General features: G+C 36.7%; 3 protein-coding genes across 5 annotated transcripts; 1 reads left to right on the top strand and 2 right to left on the bottom strand.

The window, feature by feature from the left end:
* The first annotated feature begins 299 nt into the window (after window positions 1–299).
* Window positions 300–12,129, top strand: LOC137037144 (NACHT, LRR and PYD domains-containing protein 12-like). Its single transcript, XM_067410965.1, has 9 exons — window positions 300–349; window positions 1,335–1,412; window positions 1,676–3,424; window positions 6,141–6,314; window positions 7,743–7,916; window positions 8,633–8,806; window positions 10,239–10,412; window positions 11,377–11,550; window positions 11,923–12,129. The coding sequence occupies exons 1-9, from the start codon at window positions 300–302 to the stop codon at window positions 12,098–12,100; spliced, it is 2,925 nt and encodes a 974-aa protein (XP_067267066.1). The 3' UTR covers window positions 12,101–12,129.
* Window positions 12,130–12,715: 586 nt separating this feature from the next.
* Window positions 12,716–15,149, bottom strand: ggcta (gamma-glutamylcyclotransferase a). Of its 3 annotated transcripts, none has more exons than XM_067411590.1 (4): window positions 14,751–15,149; window positions 13,825–13,997; window positions 13,235–13,367; window positions 12,716–12,998 (listed from the first exon to the last, which is right to left on the bottom strand). In XM_067411590.1, the coding sequence occupies exons 1-4, from the start codon at window positions 14,859–14,861 to the stop codon at window positions 12,873–12,875; spliced, it is 543 nt and encodes a 180-aa protein (XP_067267691.1). In that variant the 5' UTR covers window positions 14,862–15,149; the 3' UTR covers window positions 12,716–12,872. The 3 variants fall into 3 exon arrangements, with proteins under 3 accessions (XP_067267691.1, XP_067267692.1, XP_067267693.1); XM_067411591.1 differs by having other exon boundaries at window positions 12,717–12,998; window positions 13,825–13,988; XM_067411592.1 differs by having other exon boundaries at window positions 12,720–12,998; window positions 13,825–13,970.
* Window positions 15,150–15,702: 553 nt separating this feature from the next.
* snrpd1 (small nuclear ribonucleoprotein D1 polypeptide) lies at window positions 15,703–18,686 on the bottom strand. Its single transcript, XM_067412121.1, has 4 exons — window positions 18,556–18,686; window positions 17,935–18,011; window positions 15,978–16,169; window positions 15,703–15,891 (listed from the first exon to the last, which is right to left on the bottom strand). The coding sequence occupies exons 1-4, from the start codon at window positions 18,567–18,569 to the stop codon at window positions 15,815–15,817; spliced, it is 360 nt and encodes a 119-aa protein (XP_067268222.1). The 5' UTR covers window positions 18,570–18,686; the 3' UTR covers window positions 15,703–15,814.
* Window positions 18,687–19,700: the final 1,014 nt, after the last annotated feature.

The raw sequence follows: 19,700 nt of genomic DNA on the forward strand, positions 1-19,700 counted from the left end.
GCAATTAAACAACAGGAAATAAATTGAGCAGGGCTCCCTCTTCAGGCCTTTCAGATCCTTTTATTGCTGCTCCCTGGTCCCATTAGCACCAATCAGATCCAAAGATCACTTTGGTAGAATCCAATCCTATGAAAGAAAAAACAAGAGAAAAAGAGAAAGAGAAAGAGAGAGAAAGAAAGAGAGCGAGACAGGAAGAGCAAAACACATATACAGTACACAATACGTCTCAGGACGTAACTGAATCAGTGTTTCTGACTCATCAGACTTACCCGTGCAGCTCCATAAAGACTGAATAAATAATGGAGACCACACAAACATTCAGCAATGGAGATTTTTCTCCAGGATGCAGGTATGTCAAAGTCTTAATAAGGAAATGTGAGTTGTTGTCACACATATTCTGGTGCTGAGATATAATTTAGACCTTGAGTGTTTTACATTAGCTCTATTTGCACTACCTTATATTATACACTATCTAAAAGAGCCCAGATCTATCACTAAATAAATGGACAGATGGGTGACATGATTCTTGTGCAGTGTGATCAACATTTCTGAAGCTCTTCTCCATCTACATGTAAAATTCATTATACTGTGCATGGAATGAATTCTTGTCTCTATTGTATTGAACTAAATTTCCCAGTCAGAGATCGAAACCACTGGAGCCCAGCTGTGTGTCCATGAAGAGTGATACATCTATAAAAGAGCCAGAAAGATTTAAGGAAACATGCACATTGACTGATCTGAGGTACAACAGACAGATATAGTCTCTATGTTAGGGTTATGTACATGTAAAATATAATATATGAATTCTTGTCTCTATTTTGTTGTCTCTATTCTATTCAATAAAAAGTCACAGTCAGAGATCAAACTCACCAGAGCCCAGCTGTTTGTCCGTGAAGAGTGAAAACTCTCTAAAACTGCCACTAAAATTTGAGGGAAGACACACATCCACTTATCTGAGGTACAAAATCTTTGTTAGACAGAAAGACAAAATGCATGCAGGGCTGAATTTGGCAAATATCCAGTTATCAAAATACTGAAATGGCCATTTAAAAAATTCAGTAACCCTGACTTGTACTATTATAAAGTCTTGCAATAGAAAGGGCCCAATCATACATCCAGACCCAATGCAACGGCAGGCACAACACAAGTGTTTTTTGCTAGTTTCAGCCTGATGCAGTTTCATTTTCACGTAGAGTGGCCACGTTGTTTAGCAGATTAAAGATCAATGGTAAAAAAATAAAGACATGGATTGATTCTCTGTTTGAGGTTTATCCACAGGTAAATAAATAAAATATATTTTAAAAATCTCCTTACAATTAAATTAAATTCCACAGGCAGAGATCAAACCGACCGGAGTCCAGCTGTGTGTCCATGAAGAGAGACTGGTCTATGGAAAAGCCAGATGATCTCAGGTACAACTTTTCAGTCTAGACAGACTCACTCAATTTCTGAATGTGAATGAGGTTCAATCATTTGTTGTTTATTTAACTTTTGTATAAAAGCGACATCACACTCTCATTATATAATTCTGTAGGTCTGAATATCAGCACAGCTCATGGAAATGAATCACTGCCATGCTAATATTCCAAGCAACAGCATGATTGAAGTGTGATATTGTTTATGTATTTTATCACAAACCACTTTAATTTGTTGTAATTTGTTGTTTTAATCTTTCATTTGTCACTCAACTGATCAAAAGTAGATTGAAATCAAATCTTCTGAAGAAGTTTCAGTGTCTGTATGAAGGAACAGCAAAGCAGGGAAACCCAACACTCCTGAATGAGATCTACACAGAGCTCTACATCACAGAAAGTGAAAGTGGAGAGATCAATAAAGAGCATGAGGTGAGACAGATTGAATCACAATCCAGGAGAGCAGCAACAGAGGACACACCAATCAAATGCAATGACATCTTTAGACCTTTACCTGAACAAGGCAAATCCATCAGAACTGTTCTGACAAAGGGAGTTGCTGGCATTGGAAAAACAGTCTCTGTGCAGAAGTTCGTTGTGGACTGGGCTGAAGGGAAAGAGAATCAGGACATCCATCTCATATTTCCACTTCCATTCCGAGAGCTCAACTTGGTGAAGGACAAAACGCTCAGTCTTTCAGATCTTCTTTCTGTCTTTTTCCCTAAAATCAAAGAAATGGAAATATCCAGTAATGAACATAAAGTCTTGTTCATCTTTGATGGTCTGGATGAGTGTCGTCTATCTCTGAATTTTAATGTGAAACTGTGTAATATATCTGAATCAGCCTCAGTAGATGTGCTGCTGACGAATCTCATTGCAGGGAATCTGCTTCCCTCTGCTCTCATCTGGATCACCTCCAGACCAGCAGCAGCTGATCTCATCCCCTCTGAGTGTCTCCATCGAGTGACAGAGGTAAGAGGCTTCAACGAGCCACAGAAGGAGGAATACTTCAGGAAGAGAATCAGTGATCAGAGTCTAGCCAATACAATCATCACACACCTGAAGTCATCAAGGAGCCTCTACATCATGTGCCACATCCCAGTGTTCTGCTGGATCTCAGCCACTGTTCTAGAGAAGATGTTCAGTGAAGCAGAGAGTGGAGAGATTCCCAAGACTCTCACTCAAATGTACACACACTTCCTGATCATTCAGACCAATATCAAACGTGAGAAGGACTATGAGAAGACAGTGAAGGATGAAGACATGATTCTCAAACTGGGGAAACTGGCTTTTAAGCAGCTTGTAAAAGGCAACCTGATCTTCTATGAAGAAGACCTGAGAGAGTGTGGCATTAATGTGTCAGAAGCATCAGTGTACTCAGGATTGTGCACTCAGATCTTCAGAGAGGAGTTTGGCTTGTATCAGTGGAAAGTCTTTTGCTTTGTTCATCTGAGCATCCAGGAACATCTAGCAGCTCTATACACACACCTCTCCCTTACAAACAACTGCATAAATGTGTACTGGGTGTCATTTAATCCATTATCTGGCCTGCATCAGAGAGCTGTGGATGAGGCTTTACAGAGTAAGAATGGACATCTAGATCTTTTCCTGCGTTTCCTTCTGGGTCTCTCATTGGAGTCCAATCAGACTCTTTTACAAGAACTACTGACACAGACAGAAAGCTGTTCCTACAGCAAAGATGAAACAGTTGAGTACATCAAACGGAAGATCAGGGAGAATCCCTCTCCAGGGAGATCCATCAATCTGTTCCACTGTCTGAATGAACTGGGTGATGAATCACTGATGCAGGAGATCCAAGATTATATGAAATCTGGAAAAATAGGAAAAACCAAACTCTCCTCTTCACAGTGGTCAGCTCTGGTTTATGTGTTGCTGACACCAGAAAAGGGGATAGATGATTTTCATCTAAAAAAGTTTATTGGAGCCCAAAATACAGCAGATGAAGTTCTTCAGAAGCTGCTGCCTGTGGTTAAAGAATCCAAATCACTTCAGTAAGTTTCACTGACAACAATCACTACACTGACAAAACTCAATCGCATTTATGATTTTAGCATGTGTTTTCTAATTTAACAAAAGGGGGATATTTTCACCAATTTCCATTACTGGCAACAGGGGCAGATTATCACTGGCAAAGGCCCCTGTGCCAATAAAGCCCCTGGAAGGTCTTTTTTTTTTTTAACAGGCCATGTGAGTTCCTGAATGTAATGATGAGATATGCTTAGCTACAAATACTGCACTGAAGCAGTATTAGAGTCATTGTGGATCTAGGGCCCTATTTTAACGATCTAAGCATATGGTTTGAAGTGTATGGTGCAGGTGCACTTAGGGTATGTCCGAATCCTCTTTTGCTAGTTTAACAATGGGGAAAATGGTCCAAAAGGGTTGTACCTAGTCTCTTAATGTGTCATGGGTGTGTTTTGGGCGTAACATGCAATAAACCAAGCAGAGTCTCATCTCCAGTTGCCTTTAAAAGCCAATTGCACTTGCATCATAGCGGATTTGCTATTTACATGATGGAATTTGCAAGCTTTTAATTAATTTAAATACTTTTAATTTTAATTTTAATATTTAAAAATGTTTGTGTGCTGTAGGGCTGGAATATATGAATAATCGAATATTCGTTTGGTGGGTTGGTATTCGATTTTCAATTGTGGGATTTGAATATTTGTTTTTGTTTTTGTTTTTCCTGCACAACTGGCACCCCTTCACAAAATGATTCTCATTCACGCCTGAATATTACACTATAAAATCTGGTGAATACAATACTCTTTTTTACAATTATCTTTAGCCTCTCTATATAGCCTAGCCATTTTTAATAGGATGGACAGTTGAAGGAACCCAACCTTGTTATACTTAAATATATTTGCCTTCTTATCCTACTAATTTGTTCACTGCAACTGGAGTATTCTCTATCTGAAGCGCACAACTGCATGAGCTTGTATTTTGGATTAAGCTGCGTTGCTTTGCATTGTGGAAAATAGTATAATAGAAACAAAATGTATTAGCCTTTTTACTCTTTAGTATCAATCTAAATGAATCTACTGCGAAATATAGGAGCTTGTTAAAACTCAAATGTGAGATTTTACTGTGACGGCGTGTTCTTTATTTATTACAGTTTGTTCATTTATTATTCATTCTTCTTTTATTTAAATAGCCTACTCTTAACTGTGACAGTAATTACTGTGCTGCTAATTTCTGATTTGGGAGTGATTTGTTTGCCAGAAAAATGTTAGGCTACCTTATTAACAGTATTGCTCTTAACAGACCTGTGTTTTGTATCACTAGTGCAGTGTCCGTTCTCGCAACATATAAGCCCTGTCCGCGTGAGGCGCTGCTTTCAGCTAGTTTATTTCATAAAGGGAATTGACATTTCACAACTGGCACTTTATTCCCCATGAAACTCATGTAACTGTCCGTCGCAAATTTTATGCTATCCACAGCATTACTTAATAAATAAAATAACAACAGAAAAACAGAAATAGCCAACATACACACAGTGCTCAAGTCACACATACAATGCAGACAGTTCAACCGGGATCACTCAAGTCTTAAAGAGGCCACACCATATTTCTACTAGTTGCACTGCCTTTATTAGAGAGAAGAATATGTTCAGCCCCCTCCCTCCAAAGCTTTGAATATTCTGTGTGGATTACTACCGAAGCTTCAAAGCTCAAAAAAATGTTATTCAGACCAGCCCTAGTGTGCTGCTGTGCATCCCTGTGAGTGTAACAAGCAGAGTGACTCACTCAGATAGGGGTGCAGTCATTTTCAGTTGCCTCAAAATAGCAACGTGCCAGCAATGCACCTGAAAACACCTCGTTTTCAGACCAGCATGCCCATAGGCGAACAGATGAGCACAAATGCATTAGCTATTTAAACAACATGGCACTGGACGTGAAAATGATAACTGTGTCAGCTGAAATTCGCACCTGGTTTTGCATTGAGCTGGGTGTATGACAAGGCGCTTAGTGTGCATTATGAGCACTGAGCTTTGCCATTTTTTCAGACCTGGGACAGTCTTCCCGCACACTTCCTGTTTTGTTCATGTACTCTCAAGTGGCCAGACTGATAAAGTCATACAGAAAATGATTACTTCAAGTTATTGCTGCTAAAGGTGGATCTACAGGCATTTGAATCTGACTTTGTCATCCATGGTTTTTCCATCTTGGCTTTATTTTTTCTAAATAAATGATGACATTTTGTGATATGTCATGTGTTGTTGTTCATTTAAGGTTTTATTTTCCCAATTTTAAGACCTGCCAAGCACTTGATGATTTTTTTGTTATGTCCTGATAAGGAAAACCATGAAATTCAACAGGGTGTCCTTTGAACTTTTTAGGGTGAACTAAGTCTAGCACATCTATGTGGGAAATCTTTAGTCTGGATCAACAGTGAATAGAAAATATAAAATATTCCAATGTGAATCAAAATTTACAATATACAAAAATGCTGAATCATGTCTTACAGAAGTTTTTCAGTACATGTTTTTTCTCTGTATGTTTTCATATACAGATGTGTCACTTTCTGATATTTTAATTATATTGAAATGAAACTCCTCAAGCACCATGTAGAAGCCTGTCTCACCTTAGACTGGAACTGTTAATCGAGTGCTGTGCATTAAGTCTCTATTTCTGATTATGAAGTTTCTGCTTATCTGAGCTGTATATCCTCAAATAAGAGACTGAAGAGTGTCATTGTTCTCTACAGGTTGAGTGATTGTGGTGTCACAGATGAAGGTTGTACTGCTCTGGCTTCAGCTCTGAGATCAAACTCTTCACACCTGAGAGAACTGGATCTGTCTGGAAATAAACTAGGAGACTCAGGAGTGAAGCTTCTCTCTAATGGACTGAAAAATCCTCACTGTAAACTGGAGAGACTGAGGTAAATCATTACTCTGGAAGTCACACACTGGTACATGATGTAAAAGATTCTGACATTTATTGTGGTTTACTTTTAAATTAACCTCCTTAAGCCAATAATATAATTCTGCAGTAGTGGAGGCTGCAATTCTAGGTCCACATTTCTAGCACCCTGTTTTTCACCTAGATAATTATACTCCATCAGAGGAGACCTGATTAAAAACCTGAAACAAACAGGTGGAAAGACTAGACCCTCAGAAATGTTTACATTTTTATTTAATTTTCAATGTCTTTCCATCTAATGTAAATCAATATTTACATAGTCTAATAATAGTAAATTTCTCTTTTCCACTGAAATTTGTCTCAAAATCCCATCTGCTGTCCTGCAACAAAACAATAATAAGATGGTCACCCTATTCCTTAGTTCCAGATGGTTACTAGCCTTCAGAGAAGTCTAGATATGGCTGAATAGCATTTCTCTGTCCATCCAGATATCAAATATCTGTATTTTAATTGAAAAATCGATTTGTGGATCACTTGCAAACGTATGTGGAAAAGTGGAGTCTTACTGTAGATTATCCTGATTGTTACACAGCTGCTTATCAAATAAATCAGAAGTTTCAAACCGAATTTCTACTGGTTCACATCAGTGCTGTGTTTTCACTTAAAAATGCACCTGTCAATCAGACCCTGAACTGTAAATAATGATTGTAATTTTAACTGTAAAAGATGAAACTGTAAAAATGCTACTGTTAAACCTATTAATTGGTTAACAGTAATTTCCCTTACTATATACAAGGAAAACTGTAATAGATTTAACCTTACATTTCATGCAATTTTACAGTTAAATACTGTTAAATGTTATGTTTTTGGAAGTAAAAATGATAAACCATCTTATAATTTACAGTGAAAAGCCATTAACTGACATTTCCAGAATTCCCTGTGTGATTCTTCACATTGATGTTTTTTTTTATTTTAATACTGTTTCATCTTAGTCATATCAGTTATCTACATTAGGGTTTTATGTTACATTTTATGTTGTTTAATTAATGTTTATTGCATTATTTTACTGTCTTAGTTACCATGATTTGTATTTGTGTTCATGACACAGTGCACCTACTATATATACAGTATATTAGAATTTTTCTCAACTAATGGAAAAGCTACTTGTGATGAACTTTGATTCATCATATGTGATACATTTTTTCTTCACCTGAGTGCTATTATTGTGCTTGTCAATACATGTTAAAGGTACAAAACAGAATTTAGTAGCAGTGCCTTTTTTAAAATTACAATAAAAAAAAAGGCACATATTTACAGTTTCTGTAAATTGTTACTGTATCTCAACAGAATTATTCTGGCAACTGCAGGTGACAGTTTATTCTGTTAAAATTAAAGGATTTTTACAGTGCTGAACTGAGAGACTGAAGAGTGTCATTGTTCTCTATAGGTTGAGTGACTGTGGTGTCAGAGATGAAGGCCGTGCTGCTCTGGCTTCAGCTCTGAGATCAAACCCCTCACACCTGAAAGAACTGGATCTATCATGGAATAAACTAGGAGCATCAGGAGTGAATCTGCTCTCTGATGGACTGAAGGATCCTCAGTGTAAACTGGAGATATTGAGGTAAAACATCTCTCTGAGAGTCATGCACACATTTGTACTCACAAAGAAATATTCACAAACCGTTTATAGTTGTAGCAGTTCTGACATGGATATAAGATCTGTCTGTAGAGGTTTATCTACATGTCAGGAAATATACAAAGGAAGTATAAAAAGGAGAGACAAATCCCTGTTGCCAAACATAACACAGATGAGTCCTGTTATTCTTTAGAGATATTGTAAAAGGTGATCATAAGCTGTTTTGCAAAAACATGTGGTTTATGAATTTGCTGTTGAACATGGTTCCTCAGTTCCAGATGGTTATTAGCCTTCAGTGATGAGGATTCTAAATATGGCTGAATAGCATTTCTCTGTCTGTCATTTCAGATATTAAGTATCTCTAAGTATCTAAGAAAATATTACTGTGTATCATCTGCATAAAAGTGGACATCATCCCAATTATTACACTGCTACTTACCAAACAAAAAATAAATGGACATGAAACATTGATTTGAATGTTTTGTTTTGTTGATGAATTTGGCTTACTAAAAAATCTTACATTTATTGTGAATAATAATAAAATGAACCTCTTCCAGCACCATGTAGAAGCTGGTCTCACCTTAGACTGGACCTGTTAATTATGTTGTTGATTAAGTCTTTCTTTCCAGTTGTGAAGTTCCTGCTTATCTGAGCTGTAGATCTTGAACTGAGAGACTGAAGAGTGCCGTTATTTTGTACAGGTTGAGGTATTGTGGTGTCACAGATGAAGGTTGTGCTGCTCTGGCTTCAGCTCTGAGATCAAACCCCTCACACCTGAAAAAACTAGATCTGTCATGGAATAAACTAGGAGCATCAGGAGTGAATCTGCTCTCTAAAGGACTGAAGGATCATCACTGTGAACTGGAGATACTGAGGTAAATCATCTCTCTGAGTCACACACACTTGTACTCAAAAATAAATATTCATAAATAGTTTATAGTTGTGGCAGTTCTGATATGGATGTAGGATCCTCTGTAGAGTTTTATCCACAAGTCAGGAAATTTACCAAGTGCACAAAGGAGAGATAAATCACTGTTACAAAAAAGACTCACACACAACACAGGCAAGTCTCATTCTTCCTTATAGATATTATGAAGGTGATAATAAGCTGTTTTACAAACACATGTGGTTTGTGAGTTTGCTGTTGAACGTGGTTCCTCAGTTTCAGATGGTTGTTGCCCTTCAGAGACAAGGAGTCTAGATATGGCTGAATAACATTTTTATGTCCATCCAGATATCACCTGTGGTTTATATGAAAAATACGTTTGTGTGTCATTTGCAACCTAATATGGAAAAGTGGAGCCTGACTGTAAATTGTTACACGTCTGCTTATCAAATAAATCAGGAGTGTCAAACCCAATTTCTGCCAGTTCACATATGTGTTGTGTTTACCCTTAAAAAGGCAGACTGAAAATGTAAGACCAATGTGGATGCTCATTATTTTCAGAAGTGCTTTTACTTCAGAGTACTATTGATTCTATTAATCAATTCCTGCTCTGAAAGCAATATTACAGATACACTATACACTATACCAGTGGTTCCCAAACATGTCCTGGAGGACCCCCAGCCCTGCACATTTTGTATGTCTCCCTCATCTATCACACCTGATTCAACTCATGTGCTCATTAGTAGAGACAGCAAGACCTGAAATGGGTGTGTCAGAAATAGGGAGACATACAAAATGTGCAGGGCCAGGGGTCCTCCAGGACAGATTTGGGAACCACTGTACTATACAATACATACACATATTCAGTACTTTTTGAGGAATGCACTTTTTCCAAACTTCATAGCAGGACAGTGAAAGGCTCATTAATATTCAAAAGGAAACTGCTAGCTAATTGATGGACTACACAAAATGTGGTAGAAATATGACAAAATCAAATCTCAAATTGCAATAAAATGATCTTACTGGAATATCTTATTAAATGAGAAGAAATATGAGATAAAACTAGCATGGCTATATAGAAAATCTGTGGGTCAATTGTCAACAAATACAATGAATTATTAACATGTACAATATTTTCTGATTTATATCTTACCAAAGTTTTTCAGTATGTTTTTTTCAGTATTTTTCTCATTCAGATGTGTTGAAGATTTTGTGGAACTTGCATAAAATTCTAAATATTAAATTGTTTTAATGATATTGAAATGAACCCCCTGAAGCACCATGCAGAAGTGGGTCTCACCATAAACTGGACCTGTTAATCATGCCATGGATTAAATCTCTCTTTCTGATTGAGAAGTATCTGCTTATCTGAGCTGTAGATCCTGAACTGAGAGACTGAAGGGCATAATTTTTCTATACAGGTTGAGGGATTGTGGTGTCACAGATGAAGGTTGTGCTGCTCTGGCTTCAGCTCTGAGATCAAACGACTCACAACTGAGAGAACTGGATCTGTCATGGAATGAACTAGGAGCATCAGGAGTGAATCTGCTCTCTGATGGACTAAAGGATCCTCACTGTAAACTGGAGATACTGAGGTAAATCATCTCTCTGAAAGTCACACACACACACTTGTACTCACAAAGAAAATCAATCAAAGAAGGATGAAGATGTCAGGCATCTCTCTCTTCCTGTCCCAGATCTGTGGGGGTGCTTATATCCCATCTCTCCTCCAATCACTATAAACAGACAGGTGTTATTTTTTTTAAAAAACAGTAAGAAAAGTTGGAGAGAGAGAGAAGGGGGTTGGATCAGGTAAAGTCCACGAGCCAGGACTCGAACTCAGGTGGCCTGAAGTGCGACGGCGCTATTTGTTGGCACACTGCCCACGAGGCTATTGGAGCTGACACAAACAGATGTTAGTTTTCATGTACTTGTCCTCCTTATCCCCACTCATCTCCACACCCGTTCTCCCACTGCAGACTTCACATTACCATGCCCCCTCGCCACAGAAGTATTCACAGATAGTTTATAGTTATCGCAGTTCTGACATGGATGTAGGATCATCTGTAGAGTTTTATCGACTTGTCAGGAAATTTACCATGTGCAAAAAGGAGAAACAAATCACTGTAATAAAAACACCTCACACACACACAGTACAGGCGAGTCTCATTATTCCTTTGAGATGTTGTGAAGGTGATAATAAGCCGTTTTGCAAAAATGTGGTTTGCTGTTGAACATGGTTCATCAATTCCAGACCATTCCAGATACAATGAATTATTAACATGTACAATATTTTCTGATTCATATCTTGCAAAAGCTTTTCAGTTTTTTTCTCCTTTAGATTTTGTGTAACTCACATGAAAAATCTAAAGATTAAAATTTTTTAAAGATATTAAAATGAACACCCTGAAGCACCATGCAGAAGCGATTCTCACCTTAAACTGGACCTGTTAATTGTGCCGTGGATTAAGTCTCTCTTTTTTTTGATTGTGAGGTTCATGTTTATCTGAGCTGTAGATCCTGAACTGAGAGACTGAAGAGTGTCATTGTTCTCCACAGATTGAGGGATTGTGGAGTCACAGATGAAGGTTGTGCTGCTCTGGCTTCAGATCTGAGATCAAACCCCTCACACCTGAGAGAACTGGATCTGTCACTGAATAAACTAGGAGTGTTAGGAGTGAATCTGCTCTCTGATGGACTCAAGGATCCTCACTGTAAACTGGAGATACTGTGGTAAATCATCTCTCTGAGAGTCTCACACACACACAGAGATACTCACAAAGTAATATTCAGAAATAGTTTATAGTTGTAGCAGTTCTGACATAGATGTAGGATCATCTGTAAAGTTTTATCCAAGTCAGGAAATGTACCAAGTATAAATGGAGAGAAAAATCTCTGTAACAAAAATGACTCACACACAACACATGTGAGTCTCTTTATTTTTTAGAGATGTTGTCAAGCTTATAAGCTGTTTTAAAAAAACATGTGTGGTTTGTGAGTTTGCTGTTGAACATGGTTCCTGGTTATTGGCCATCAGAGATGAGTAGTCTAGATATGACTGAATAGCATTTCTCTGTCCATCCAGAGTGTCATTGTTCTCTACAGGTTGACTGATTGTGGTGTCACAAATGGAGGTTGTGCAGCTCTGGCTTCAGCTCTGAGATCAAACCCCTCACACCTGAGACATCTGAATCTGTCATGGAATAAACTAGGAGCATCAGGAGTGAATCGGCTATCTGACCTGCAGGGTGATCCACATTATGAACTGAAGACGTTTCTGTGAGTAGGGATGATTAAAAATGGTCACATTTTTGAGTTTTAACCCATCAGTGCATTATTGATGTGCCAAATGTTTAATTTTATTTAAAAAAAAAAACAATATAATAATTCCCTACCCCTTTCTCCCAAAGTGATGTATATTAGGAGAATTCTGCTTTTGTTCTTTTTACTACTATATAAAGATAAATACGCATCACCACTTGGCACTTTTGTTATCATTAAAAAAACAGTCTCACACAAAGAGTATACATGTGTCAGATTCAAAGGTCAAAGATCAAATCCTGAATGGTTAAAATGGCTTTTTTGAGATCTATCTACTGTAGATGACACCATATATCACAGGGTTATTATCTCTAATAGTGCATATAGTTTGTTTTAATTGTTCTAAAGTGGATGATGCAGTAATTTCACACACATATGACTGGTTTTGTTTTACCTACAGGTATTAGATGTTAGTCTGACCTTCTCTGGATCAGCTGTTGGTGAATAAAGAGCCACCTAACCCTAACCACATCACAAACAACAGACACACATGGATGTGTTTGTGTAACTTTCTATAATGATCCAATCCTTGATCCAAAGTCAAACTAACAAACCTTTTGTTTCTTTTGACATTTGTAATGGTACCACATTTTACATAATAATATAGTTTGTAACAATCTGTTTATCTTCTGTTTAAACCATATTACAAAAGATTTCAACCTAACACAAAGGTTAAAATGTGTATTTATTATTAATTAACTTAAGTAAGGTAAAAATACACAATTTCCTTCAGGTCATTTCTCGATGTCTGTAATCTGATCCAATATGGAAGTGCCGCTGTAGTTGTTTGTCTCCACAGCCAGAAGCTTCTGTATGTAGTTTTGAGGCAAGCTGTTCTGTTGAGCCCCTAAACACACAACCTAGATGAAGAATGAAATGAGATAAACAGTCAATATGAATGACACTCTTCATTGACACTTTTCATGATAGTTACAGATTGCAACTAGTCACTCATAAATTAAAAGAAAACTATATTGAGAACATCTGAAACACTTTAATATTTGATCAGAGATGTGGGTTGTTCACTTTGTGCGCTTGAAATAAACTGTATGCTTTGGTTTGGTCATTCAGGCTCACGATGGGCAATAAAATGTACCTTTTTATACTGTGGTGAAGGTGGACATGGTCTGAAATTGTTCATCTTGTACGTCCGGCAGAGAAGCGGCTCCTCTTTTGTTTCCACTTTGACCTCTAATGGGCTGTACACACCTTCATGAACCTGTTCCTGTCTGAAACATGAAGATACAAAATACATGCCTAAATGCAGATATTTTAGTTCCTGTGTAAAACATCCAACATATATACATGCTTTGTACAGTGTGTAATAGTGATGCACAATATATTGGTTACTATATCTGCATTTGCCTGTATGTGTTCATCTGATTAAGCAGACGAGGAAGCAGATATCTTTTCTTTTTTTTAACCAGTATAGTATTTAATTATAACAAAAGTAATAAACAGTTATCTTTTCTACTATATGTATATAGGAGATAATGTACAGTAAACAAGCATGATGCACAGCTGCTTACAAAAAAAATAAATGGACATGAAATACTGATTTGAGTTGATTTTTTGTGTTTTTTTTTTTGTCCTGTGGAAATGGTGCAGCATCCAATACAATACTGACCATAATACAAAAGGTTATGATCTTTAAAGATGAAAGAGTGTTTTCCCAGGTGATCTCACCGGTCTAAACTGTGCAGGTTTTGGTTGTCTATCCTCCACACGACCCCCCACACCTCGTCTCCTTCACTCTCCTCTATTGTGGCGACTCCACCGTGCCAAGCGCAGTCAGTGCAGTCGCCCCAAAGACCGAAATTCAGCCTGTAGTCCTGAGATACAGTACAACCCTTACAAGACTGTGATATATACCACAATACTGTATGAGTAACATATTTGCGTTCTATGGTTATGTGTACAATGTATTTCAAGGTACTTCAAACGTCATGATGTATTATGATACTTTTTTTGTTTGTGAGTACAACACACATTATTTACAGAATGTTTAAAGAGCCATTTGTTTTAAACAGAAAACTACTTAAAATAAAAATTATTAAAATTAAAAATAGATTAAAATAAATAAAAAAACAAGATGTAAATAAATATCTACTCGTGAAGTGCTATGACGGATAGAAACATTTAATTGGTATAATAGAAACTAAATAATTTACATAATTTACAAATAATATAATTTAGACATAACTTATATATATATATATATATATATATATATATATATATATATATATACAGCTCTGGAAAAAAATTAAGAGACCACTCCAAGTTCAGAATCAGAAATCAATGTTAAGTGGTCTCTTAATTTTTTCATATATATATATATATATATATATATATATATATAAAGGCACACAAATTTACCATGGTAAAGATTGTTTCAGAATGCCCTTTTCTTACAAAACATTTCTATTTAATTTTAGTTATTTTTATGACAGTGGTGGCAATGCAGTTTCTCCACACATTTTACCGCAGTTAACTCACTAGTAACATGGTACTAGACTTCTAACGTCTATAAGTTTGTCGTTCTATGTGCTTATGTCCGTTCATTAACTGAATATGATGGTTATTTTTCATCAAATATTGTGTTTGTTTACCTGTATCCTGCCGACGGAGTGAAAGACAGCTGATGGGTTTTTCAGTTGCAGTCTCTCTTTCAGTAAATTACTGCCATAAGCAAAATACAGAAAACAACCTCTGGATGACATCTTCACCAAGAAAACGCGACAGGTCGAATCACAGAAGCGCTTTAAAAAACAAACCCTGAGGGTTTTTTAACCTTCGCTCTGGAAATGGTTCTCGTGAGTCGACTCTTTAGAATGAATGACTCGGCAGATTTCACAAGAAGAAAACTGTGAGGTGGGAACGATTTAATTCACAATATTTTAAAGAAAAAAAATACAAATTAATAATTAACAAATGATTAGCATTTTGAACACCACACAAAAAAAATCTGAATGGACCTCGACTCGTTAAAATGAGATTTCCTATCCAGAACTGACCCCTGCGGCGTCACGACCACAATATTCAAAATAAAAGTCCCGCTTTTGCTTACACAGTTCACACAAATTTTTATTAAAACAAAGCTTCAGGACATTTCCAGTCATTTTGGATCCCTGAATTAATATTTTTGCGCATCAATAATATATAAGCCTGCATTCAAAAGTATCTCGTTTTTGGATAGCCAGAAAAGTCTTAGCCATAGAAATTATATTATTAAAATACCATTGTATTTCCAGATTTCCCATGAACAGCAAACTCAAGATATGTGGTGGTGAGCAGAGAGATTTTCAGCAGCAACTTTAGTAAATACACAGTATAAACTAAACAGACAACTCATTTAGGCATTGTTTAAACTCACTTTTGATATTATTATTATAATAATAAAGACCAACGCTGGCTATTTTATTATTTTTTTTAAGTAAAACAACTTTCTTCAGCACACAAATAAAGTTCAATAGAGCAGTTTATTGATATGTAGAAAAATAACCAGAAACATCACTGCCTTATAACAGTTCAGCAGCACTTGAACAAAAGACTCAAAACAGCTTTCAAAAGAAATGAATTTAATGTACAAAACGCAAACAAGTCAGAATCAAAATATTCTCAAAATAAAGAACAAAAAAATGCTGTACAAAGCCCACTAATGTACTTAAGAGATTCATCTCCTCGGCCCGCCGCGGCCACGTCCTCTTCCTCTGCCACGACCCCGTCCTCTTCCTCGACCGCGGCCAGCAACTGCAAGAAAGGCAAGGAAAATGTGTAATTGTTTTTCATAGACAATCAATAAATGCCTGAGTTTCAAAGATATTTCCGTAACTCACCAGCCTCTCTCTTCTTTGACTTGACTTTAGGCTCGATGTCGACCAGCAGCGTGTCCAGAGGAAGACTGTCGGGCAGGATGAAATAGCGGATGTTGTTTCCACGGATACTGAGAGACTCCAGCTGAGTGGGTTCTCTGTTTTTGAGGGTCATCTTCACAGCTTTGAGGTGAGTGTTCATACTGACGTCCACACCTGTTCATAGGATTCAAAGAGAAAGTATAAAGCCATCGTTCAACTTGGAGATAGTTCACACAAAAATCTAAATTATCCCATGATTTACTCACCCTCAAGCCATCCTAGGTGTATATTACTATCTTCTTTCAGACGAACACAATCAGTTATATTAAATAATATTCTCGCTCTTCTGCTGCTGTGCAGCCAAAATTATTTACCAGTTATCACCGTAAAGCTGCTTTGACACAATCTGCATTGTGAAAAGCACTATATAAATAAAGGTGACTCGACCCAGCTTTGTAATGGCACTGAATAGTGCCTGAGATTCTGAAGCTCCAAGAAGGTCATCCATCCATCCATCCATCCATCATAAAAGTAATCAATATGACTTCAGGAGTTACACCTTGTTTACACTGCATATGTCTGCGGCACATTATGGCTCCGGCGAGGTTTTGTTGCGTCCTCTACGCGGCTTCAACTCAAACTAGGAGCATTTCAGAAGTGAAGCCGCTAGATTCGTGAGACCATGAGATTTGCCTTTCCTAAGTTGTTTTCCTTGATTTTTTGTGTTTTTAATGGCTAATTGTTATATTTTGTCCAGTTTAATTGTGTTTATTAATATGCCCTACTTTGTTTTGCTGTAGCCTATAGACGAAGTTAATACACTTAAAAGTCCTGTTATGATGACAAGGATGATAGATTTAAGTTTTTCAACTTCGAATAACCTTTTCAATTTCTGGCCTCCTAGTGATGCGAAATATGAGTGCGAGTCTACACAGGGTGATTATTTCGACTTTGTGTTTGAACTGCACGGCTTGGACTTGGCGCCTATCTTTAGCGAAGTGGCGTGGCAAGCTTCTGAAACGTGCCATGGTGTAAACAAGCATTGACGTGTATAGTGGCAGCGTCGGTGCCGTAACATACTGCAGACATGTGCAGTGTAAATCCGGCTTGAAAAGAGTCAAGATTCGGCGGAAGAGTGACCTCTGACCTGACGTAGCTCCTCTTCTCCTATATTGAAATCCTCAATTTTTCTTTAAAACTTCTCATTTTAGACTTCCAATTCTTGACCTGTTTTGTTTTGCTCTATCCTCTGTGTTTCCATATTCATCAATTCTCACACAAGCTCATGCTATGCCTACATCAGAGGTCTCCAAACTCAGTTCTGGAAGGCAATTTTCCTGCAGAGTTTAGCTCCAACACACCTGTTTGAATGTTTCTTACATGCCAGGTGAGACGTTGATCAGCTGGTTCAGGTGTGCTTAATTGGGGTTGGAGCTAAACTTTGCAGGACAGCAGCCCTCCAAGGGCCGAGTTTGGAGACCTCTGGCCTACGTCGGTTCGGAGTTCACTCTTCCGCCAGAACTTGACTCGCGTACAGCAGTTCTTGGAAGCCAGTGGTTATTGTTTATAAGGTTTCAATATGAATATTTTTCTTACAACAATGCATCGCTTCAGAAGGCTTTTATTAACCCCTAGAGACATATGGATCATTTTTATGATGAAAGGACTTGCTTTTTGAGTTTTCAAAAACTATTCATTGCCATAAAGCCTTGAAGAGCCAGGATTTTTTTTAATACAACTGTTTGTGTTTGGCTGAATGAAGTAGTCATATGCACCTAGGATAGCTTGAGGGTGGGTAAATTATGGAATAATGTTAATTTTTGGGTGAACTATCCCTTTAAGAATTCCCCATAAAAACAAACTTGAAGTAAATACCTTGACACTGGTGTAAAAATTCTTATTTCTCTCACTTATTAGCATTATTTTGAATCATAATTACCTGTAATGGTGCCATGGACCTGTGTGCCATTCTTCAGCTCAATGGTGACTGTTTCATGGCTCAGTTTCATCAAAAACCTGCAGGATCACAATCAGAAACAATGACTAAAATACTCATCACAACAACAAACAGCAGTACAGATCACATTTAAAGCATTTTCAGACTCATTTTTGTTGTAGTGAATTTGATTGCTAGAAACCAAAATAGAAATGAGAAATTGTACTTTAAACCTCTCCACTTTGTCTTAATTATATAATATTTGCCTAATAGCAAATATGTATTTTGCATATTGCATACTGCATTTAAAAGTGGATGTTTCTGTTCCTGCATTTGTTAGATTTTAAGGCCCAGCATCTACAAACTAATCTTCCAAATGCATAATTTCATAAATCTAAGGATAATCCCACGAACTATTAATTAAACACACCGTTGTGTTTAAAACACGGCAGTAATGAGACAGAAACTCAAACAAACAAACACACATTCATTCATTCCCGCCCGTTGATGCTAACAGCTAACCAACAGCTACATCAAATCTGACTCCATCCATTAAATTACATCACATGTCGCAGCAGATACTTTATGCATATTGATTATATGAGACCTATAGATGTTTATTACCTGACGAGTTTCATGCTGGCGGTGGACTTTGAGAGTAAATCCTCCACCAAAGTGAGAAAAAATTGTAGCGCAAAACGACAGAAAAGCGTCGGACGCCACTGGAGCTATGATGAGTGGAATCACTTCCTGTGCGAAACGGAAGCAGAATCATCGACGCAAGTGTTGCCACTACACACCGAAAAAAATCATTTATTTTGGGAGTGTCCCAACTCTTACAAAGAAAAACCATGATGCTTGTTAACTTTGAAGAAATTGATGTTATGCTAAAATGTTTTTCATTTGATGGTGATAGAAGTATTCTGTTTATATTTGATTTCATTATTATAATTGCCTGTTACTATAGTCATAAAGTCAATTGGACTAAAAAAAATGCCAAATTTTGAAGAATTTAAAATAGATATTAAAATATATTTAGATACAATATCCAAAAGCAAAAACTTGAAAGCAATACATAAATAGATACAATTTTTTTCATGTAAAATGCCATTTTTATTCTTTTTTTGTTTTTTATTTTCTGTTTTATGTTACCCCTGACATGTATGGTTATATGTACTCTTGTTTGTAAACTACATCTTGTTCTTGTTAATATTCAATAAAAAAAAAAAAAATTAAAAAACTACACACCCAAAATCATTCACATAATAGAAGATACATATAAAATATTTAATTATATGTATCTTTAATCTTAAATAAAAAAATATGTGAATAACATTAAGTTAAACTGTGTTTATTATATATTTTTTATTTTTAATAATACACTTAAAAGTCTTTATATGAACGGCTAGATTATGGGCCTATGAGTACGCGTCACAATAAACAGCTTTTAAACTTGCTTTTATTAATTTGGCCAAAACATTTAGGGGCGGTTTCCCGGACAGAGATTAGACCTCGTCCTAGAATAAAATGGCCCTTTAAACCAGATTAACAGAAATCTGCTTTCTCTGTCATGGTTTAAAATAGTCCTAGACTTAGTGTAGTCCAGAGTTTAATAAGCTGATTTCCTGGAGGAAGACTAGAGCTAAACTCAGGCTTAAATTAAATTTAACTTCAGATTAACATTGTGTTTCAAAGAAGACACATATATTACTTGGATGTATATAGATATTGAAATACACTGTGTGTGTTTTTATATATATATATAAAAA

This window comes from Chanodichthys erythropterus, chromosome 15 (genome assembly GCF_024489055.1).
Source record: "Chanodichthys erythropterus isolate Z2021 chromosome 15, ASM2448905v1, whole genome shotgun sequence".
NCBI lineage: Eukaryota > Metazoa > Chordata > Actinopteri > Cypriniformes > Xenocyprididae > Chanodichthys > Chanodichthys erythropterus.

Bases quoted from the DNA above. Each gene is read 5' to 3' on its own strand.
- snrpd1 (XM_067412121.1), bottom strand. The intron at 16,170-17,934 runs GTAATTATGATT...TCCTATGAACAG, and splicing joins GGTCCATGGCACCATTACAG to GTGTGGACGTCAGTATGAAC. The intron at 15,892-15,977 runs GTGAGTTACGGA...CCTTTCTTGCAG, and splicing joins GTCAAAGAAGAGAGAGGCTG to TTGCTGGCCGCGGTCGAGGA.
- ggcta (XM_067411590.1), bottom strand. From the start codon at position 14,861: ATGTCATCCAGAGGTTGTTTTCTGTATTTTGCTTATGGCAGTAATTTA. The intron at 13,998-14,750 runs GTAAACAAACAC...TATATATCACAG, and splicing joins ACTCCGTCGGCAGGATACAG to TCTTGTAAGGGTTGTACTGT. The intron at 13,368-13,824 runs GTGAGATCACCT...TTCATGTTTCAG, and splicing joins AACCTGCACAGTTTAGACCG to ACAGGAACAGGTTCATGAAG.
- LOC137037144 (XM_067410965.1), top strand. From the start codon at position 300: ATGGAGACCACACAAACATTCAGCAATGGAGATTTTTCTCCAGGATGC. The intron at 1,413-1,675 runs GTACAACTTTTC...TTTTAATCTTTC, and splicing joins GAAAAGCCAGATGATCTCAG to ATTTGTCACTCAACTGATCA. The intron at 11,551-11,922 runs GTAAATCATCTC...TGTTCTCTACAG, and splicing joins TGTAAACTGGAGATACTGTG to GTTGACTGATTGTGGTGTCA.